Source organism: Lygodium microphyllum, chromosome 26 (genome assembly GCF_053477565.2).
Source record: "Lygodium microphyllum isolate KBCC chromosome 26, Lygodium_microphyllum_v1.1.10, whole genome shotgun sequence".
Lineage (NCBI taxonomy): Eukaryota > Viridiplantae > Streptophyta > Polypodiopsida > Schizaeales > Lygodiaceae > Lygodium > Lygodium microphyllum.
This window is the reverse complement of record NC_141160.1, coordinates 20,141,603-20,148,966: the sequence shown is the minus strand read 5'-3', so window position 1 is coordinate 20,148,966 and position 7,364 is coordinate 20,141,603. Positions and strand designations below refer to the sequence as shown.

The 7,364-nt window shown below is 39.4% G+C and overlaps 1 protein-coding gene across 1 annotated transcript; it reads right to left on the bottom strand.

The window, feature by feature from the left end:
- Positions 1-5,109: 5,109 nt before the first annotated feature.
- On the bottom strand, positions 5,110-6,237 carry LOC148013031 (cation transporter HKT1;1-like). The gene has a single exon (XM_087667445.1). It carries the CDS (start codon positions 6,235-6,237, stop codon positions 5,110-5,112), a length of 1,128 nt encoding a protein of 375 aa, XP_087523571.1.
- Positions 6,238-7,364: the final 1,127 nt, after the last annotated feature.

Here is a 7,364-nt window from a genome sequence, read left to right as displayed (position 1 = left end):
CTTCTAAAAGCTAAATTCCAAAATAAAGAAATATCATTTTCCTATCCCCTTCATTGACCAGCTATTAGGCATACTAGTAGTTCATGAACTCTATTCCTTTATTGGATGCTCTTAGTGGATATAATCAAGTGCAGATTGCAGGAAAAGACTAGTCCAAGACAACCTTTACAACAAAATGGGGCACCTATGCCTATAGGGTGATGCCATTTGGCCTTTATAATGCCCTTGCTACCTTTCAACGAGTCATGATGGATACATTCCAAAATCAACTAAATGATTTCATTGAGGTATATCTAGATGATTTATGTGTCTTCATTCACTCTATAAGCATTGGGGACACATGGAATAGTGCTTTGATGATCGATGCCAAAAGTATGAGATCTCCCTCAACTCCAATAAATGCATCTTTAGAGCCTCTTCGGGTGTTCTATTAGGTCACATTGTCTCTACACAAGGAATAGCAGCAGTCTCTACCAAAATTGAGAAGATTACAGCCCTAAATACACCATCTAACCTAAAATAGTTGAGAGGATTTGTTGGTCATATGGGCTACATTAGGAGAAATATGGACTCTCTTTTTTGCCCCTTAAGGAGTGAATAAATAAAAATAAGCCTAACCAATGAGAGAGATGGGATTCCAGATTCATGTAGCATGAATCTTTTAGCTATATCTTGGCCAAAATCTTCCCTTAACAATAAAATAAGGGAAAATGTGGGGAATACAAGGCTATCACTTTCTTAAAGTTAATGACTTAAATTTTTCTTTTTTCATTTTTTAATGTTTGACTTTTCATATCTCCCCTTTTTAGTTTCCACCTCTTTCTTAGGCAGAACTCAAATTTATATTTTCTCTTTCCCCAGTTCTCCTTTCCTCCTGATGAAATTTTACATCCTCATTGGAACATTCATAATCTTTTTTATATAAGTTTGCTACATCCCTATATTGGAGAACCTCCAATGGGACCAATCAAGGAAGATTTACCTGACATAGAAGAAACAAAAGAGTTCCTTATGCCTGAAAGAATTTTACACCATCAAGACAATACTCTAAGGTCAGGTAAGGTATTACAGAAGTATCTTGTTAAGTTTAAGAGTTATCCCCCATTGGACGCTCAGTTTATGACTAAGAGAGAACTACAAGACTTTCCAAATCTTCTTAAGGACTATGTAACCCCTCTACAGTTGAGATCAACTGTTTAGAAGCTAGAGGGATGTCACTAAATTGATTGCTTATTATGCATTCTCTATTTAAAAAATTTATATCAATAAATTAATGACTCACTTTTCTTTAAGTGTTGATGATGATCTAGCATGGCCATGAGACCATTTAGAGACCAGTATTCCTAGTGCATCCCTTAATGGGGTGATCAAAGCATTGTGACGAGGATATTTGGTACATACATTACAAGCTATGAAGGGGGAAATAAGTGTCTGCCAAGTGTAAGAGTATACACAAAAACCACGAAGTTACACACAAATGAGGATGGATCGAGTTCTAAGAAGAGGAAGTGCATTAGCAATATGTATATATATTTATATGTGCATACGGGGACGCCTGGGAAGTTTACTTGTGTGTAATGAGCATTGCATTTATTTGGGGTCATCCTCTCCCTTACAAGTCAAGGTTTAAGGTCATTTATTTCATTAATAAAGACAAGAGAGATAATTCTCTCACTAAGAAAGATGAGATACATGATCCTCTGGAAGTGAGGAGAGAAGTGATTTTCTCTCTCTAAGGTCTAAAATGACACAAGCATTTGTGTGGAATTCAATCTTAAGGTTGAGACCCAATGAACTCTCCTTATCTATGGCTCAAGGTGGTTGCATGACCACAAGTTAAGAGTACAGTTTAAAAACCTTTTTTTCTTTTTAAATATCTCGTGATAGAAATACGATCTCTAAAAACAACCCACCAAGGTTATCGAAAACAACGATATCTACAACTTTCATGTTGGAAGTTTTTTCATTCGAGCAACGCAGAGAGAGATATCTCAAAATTGGTGTTGCAGAGTAGGTCTTCGAATAGCCACATCTTGCATGAAGATCAACCTTTCCAAACTTGGCACTCAAGTCTCTCTCTAAGAAGAGAAGCTCTTGAAATCCTATAAAAGAGGAGGCTCTCCTTGGATGTGGGAGAGGTGAAGAAAGAATCACTTTGCATACATCCAAGAGGAGAAGAGAAAGAGCAAGTGCTGCAGAAGCTTTGTTGAAATTAAGTTCCAAGAGGAGAAGAGAAGGTGCAAATGCTACAGAAGCTATGTTGAAATCAAGTTCCGAGAGGAGAAGAGAAGATGCAAGTGCTGAGGAATCTCTGCTGAAATCAAGCTCCAAGAGAAGATCCCTATGTACACATATTGTGTAGGAGAGAAGGTGCAAGTGCTATAGAAGCTTTGCTGAGATCAAGCTCCAAGAGGAGAGCCCTACACATATTGTGTAGGAGAGAGGGAGAGACTCAAGAAGGATCAAAAGGTGCCAACTTACAAGTTGTGCAAGTGTTAGCCAGTTGTATATCGTGCAAGGAACCGTGATCTTGTTCCCAATATCTAAAGTTAATAATTTGTTTATGTGTAACAGAGGAGCTTGCTCCTTGTCAATAATATAACTCCACAAGAGGGGGACTGGCCCATCTTCTAGTCCCTAGTGTGTTGTCAATCTCTCTATCTCTCTCTCTACATCTTTCTTTTCTCTCATCTCTTCTCTCCCTGCACCAGCGTTATATTCAACATATATATTTTTAGTATATAAGAAAGTCAAGCATGTCTCTCAAATCTTATAACAGAGAGTGTGTGTATATGTGCGTATATACGTATGTTCAATTGTGTGTGTGAATGTAACTAAAGAAAATAAGTATAACTTCCACTCACTCTTCAAGGAAAATCTTTCTTTATTTCTTGAATACCAAACTTCTCTCGTTGTGCTAAATAGGCTTAGGGGCCTTCTGGTTTGTTTGGGGTCCCCAAAGCAAAGCTCTAAAGAATATATAGAATAGATAGGCTTGGGAGCCTTTTGGTTGGTTTAGGATGCCCAAAGGAAAGCTCTAAATAAATATAGAATAGATGTTGAGAATATGGTGCATAATAGAGGTCATGGTTAACTTCAACACTTAACTTTAGGAGTTTGGAAATCCTGCCTAAGATAAATATTATTGAGACAATATTTAAACCTTGCACTTCAAACCCCTAAATAATATAACTCCTTGTATATACACTAGAGATAATTTAAATACCAAAATATGGGGCATTCTCTTTTAGTAGAGGGTCTCTCCCTTTATGCATTTCTCTCTTAAAATCCAATTACCCTTTGTTGAATGTCTACAAATGGAGTAACCTTTGTTACATATGCAAGTCATAGTTATTAAATGTATCAGTGGTCAATTCACATGGTAGGATACATCTATAAAAGTGATAAGAAAAAGGAAAGATGTTGAATGCTTATAGAAAGTTGGAATGAGGTCGCATGTTTGTTTTGATTTGGCACAATGCTCATGTATAGTACAAAATTGTGTGGTAGATAGTTTTGCTCAACTTAAATGAAAATCACATTCAAAAAAATATATTTTCACATATGAAAATTCCATTTCTTGATAGTTTGACTCCATTAATTCTTAGCATTTAAGAAAACTCTAAAATGCATTACAATGAAGGAGCATTACTTCTTTATGTTTCCTTCATTTTCTTTTGCCTACGTCTCTATTTTTCAACAAGAGTCTACACTTTTTGTTCTTTCATTCGGTTACACTTTTTATAACACGAGACCAAGTTGTGAGTATTGATAGAAGTGGTCAAAGAGCTAACTACATGTTGATCTTTTATAAGAGATGACTTGATTGTGCTTATGTTTTCAACTTGGGGCCAAGTTGTGAACACTAAAGTGATCAAGGATGCATCTTGTTTATGCAACAATTGGAAAGTGTTAGAAATAGGAAGCAACAATAGCCCAGTCATCACTATCATCAAGAAGTGCACGATGTCTACCCAACATCATAACCACCACCATAGCAAACTTTCCTAATGTGGTCCATTTATGTGAAAAACTATAAGTAATATCACTACATGCAGGGGACTCCCTCGCCAACCGCCTCAACTTTGCAGGTGTAGCCAATTGAGATGTCGACATTGCCATATCCACTAATGCAAAAAAAAAAGCAATGCAATATTACTGACAATCATGAAAATAAAATAAAATATCAAGAAACACAAGAAAAATGCCTATGGATGTATTATTTGTAGTATGTTTTGTGTGAGGGACTTGCTTTGCTTCATAACTTATGCTTCCTCTCAAAAATTGTCCTAAAAATATGGTTAAGAATATTTATTTTTCTTCGAATGACAACAAAAACACACACACCTAGTTTCCTGAAACCTAAACTACAATTACTTTGTTTATCCATAACTCAAAAGTTTCCATAACACTTAGAAGACATACCTGATCATCTCAAATACAATGTTGAAAATCGAGAAGTTTAGTGGATCATGTTGAATTGCATGTTTCTCGCATAAGCATATGAAGAATAGTATCAAAAATAGCATGGAGTCACGAGCTAAAAGCTTGCTACATTGCATGAAGATGTCAGTCGTCTCAGGGTAGTCTTTTGAATTGATTGAATTCTTCATCATTTCCTTGCTATGTTGGTGTGTGACATATATTGGGTACACATCAATATACCTACACAATATCAACCATGGGATGAAGCAAGGTTGTAATTTTTTTAATCTTGATTGATATGCACATTCGGTGCATCACAAATTGATTATAAGATATTTTCATTAGCTTGTTAGTATTCCCCTCAAACTCTTCCCTTGCCTACCTTATGTTTAAGAATGCTAACTAAAGTTTCTTTCATGGTTGTCTTCCTATAGTAGGGTGAGAACATAAATGCATGGAGCTTCCTATAGTAGGGTGAGACTCGATAACCATGTTGTTTTTATGTTGCGAGTGTTTTAGTTATGATAAATCTATGAGCTATCACGTTGGTAGTTTTGAATCCAAATTAGAATTTTTTCCTATGATGAGTCATGAGCTCCAGTGCTAACAAGCTTTGCCTTGTGAGATGTCTTGCAAGGTTCTTCTTTTACTTTTAAGATTAGGGGCATCGAAGCCTTGGTTTGCTTACATCATGCCCACAAACAAGAGCAGTGTTAGGGGAGATAAGGCAGCCAAATTCACAACACTCATGCCCCCAGTTCGAGTTGAGAGCGATTGCAGCATGCCATCCACGAGCTTATCGCCAGTTCCAAGACCCTGGAAGGCTGAGGAGTTCCAGTCAAGGGTGTAGACGCAAGCCATCTGGAAGCAGTTCAGGAATAGCACGGTAAGCACGAGCCAGAGGGTCTCGAAGCGTGGGAATAGGTGCGAGTAGCATCTTCGGGGGTTGTTTAGGAGGTAGGCATAGGCATGTTTGAGATGGCCTTTGGAGATCTTGTGGAGGCAGAAGATGAGGAGGCGAAGGGTGGGGGGATAGAGCGTGTTGCCAAGGAGGAAGAGTGCACCGAGGCAGAGGAGGGGCGAGGCCCCTTGTTGGAAGGGAACGAGGCTTCGGTCTAGGAGTAAATAGCCTGAGTTGCCGAAGGCCGAGACGACGGAGAAGGCGGAGAAGAAGGAGGGGCTGACGTGGCTTTGCGAGAGGACGCCGGACGCGCGGGGGGTGGCCAGGAAGAAGACCTGGCAAATTGCGTAACCCGCCAGCTGAACCCCCACCAAGTAACCCCCCACCACCCACAACAGGGCCGACACAGCCTCTGCCTCAGCCCTCACTTCTTGCTTACGGGACGGCGATAATCCACTACCGTCCGCCTGCTGCACCAGCTCGTCCTGCGCCGCTCCGGCGGCCGCTATCGCTATGGCGTGGTTGTCTCTGCAACCGCTGCGCGATCGCTTGCACATATAATCGCCCGCCGTCACTAAGGACGGCATGGACATCACTCTCCCGATCCCCTCCTCACGATAGCTCAGCTTGCTGCTAGGGAGAATCAGGTGAGGAGCTTTCACGGGCAGGAGCTCCACCATGGCCGCAGAGGAGCTCATGACCCGACGACCCACCGGCCCCCGGCCATGCTTACTACTGCATTCATGGTCGTTATGACCAGGATCACGATAGGCCTGCATCATCTGGTGGTGCCTGACGAAGAGGGGGATCATAGAGGTGAAGACTTGGCCTCCGATTACTGTCAGGAGCATCAAGATGACTTGGTCGAAGAGAGAGAAGCGGTGCATCTCCACACTCGACGGACCCGACATTGTGACAGCCGAAACAGCATTGTATAGAGCATCTATGTATGAGATACGTTGAGAAGAACAAGATGATGATGATGATAAGAACGTTGATGGTGGAGGCTTTGGAAACACCCAGATTGCGAAAGAGCCTAGCATAGCCCAGACGACAAAGTAAGCCACATGGAGTAGCACTACAAGAGAAAGGCCCTATAGACGCGCACTATAGACGCGAAAAAGCGGGCGTGTTTATAAGCATGTGTATTAGTGTGTCTTCACGCTAGTATAAAAAACGCATCTATATATCCGCGCTGATAAACACGCTTATAGCTGCGAAAATACATGCACATATTTTTCATTTCTCATAAAGTCCCTGAATATGACCAAACCTCTTAATAGCTAGTATTTTTTTGAATAGGGCATGATTGGATGTATATACGACATAATTACACTTGGATCATACGCTAGGACATGATATACATGTATAGGGCATATACATGCATAGGACATGATATACATTACCAACTTTACTTCTTTCTGAGTATTACAAATATACATCCAATTATTCAAAGCTAATTACATATATGTGATTTCATGCCCTATATACATCCAATCATGCCCTATATAAATGTGATTGGATGTATATATAAATCAAAGGTTGACTTGCGCATTTGTAATATATATATATATATATATATATATATATATATATATATATATATAGAGAGAGAGAGAGAGAGAGAGAGAGAGAGAGAGATAGAACTAATCAATACACTCACATGTCTCATTTAATGTTGTGCACTTAACCTAGCCATGCATGCCAATTCATAGCATGAGTAGATTGATGTAAATCAGTTGGCTTGTGCATATGCAAGCTATTCTAATCATGTCAAGGTGCACTTATAGCTCACATATAATTTTAGATAAGGTGGACCACATGTAAGCAATGTGCACATGTCCTCTTTTCATCATCTTTAGCTAGTGTGTCCACTTGTTGGTAACTAATACCAACAAGCCAACTACAAATCTCTTATCTATGAAATGGATAAGTAAATTAACTTGGTTAATTTGATGAGGCCAAGTTTTCCTTCCATGGACAGTGTGGTTGGCTATATTCTACTTCAAGGTTATAGGAACTTGCATAAGTCAATGGA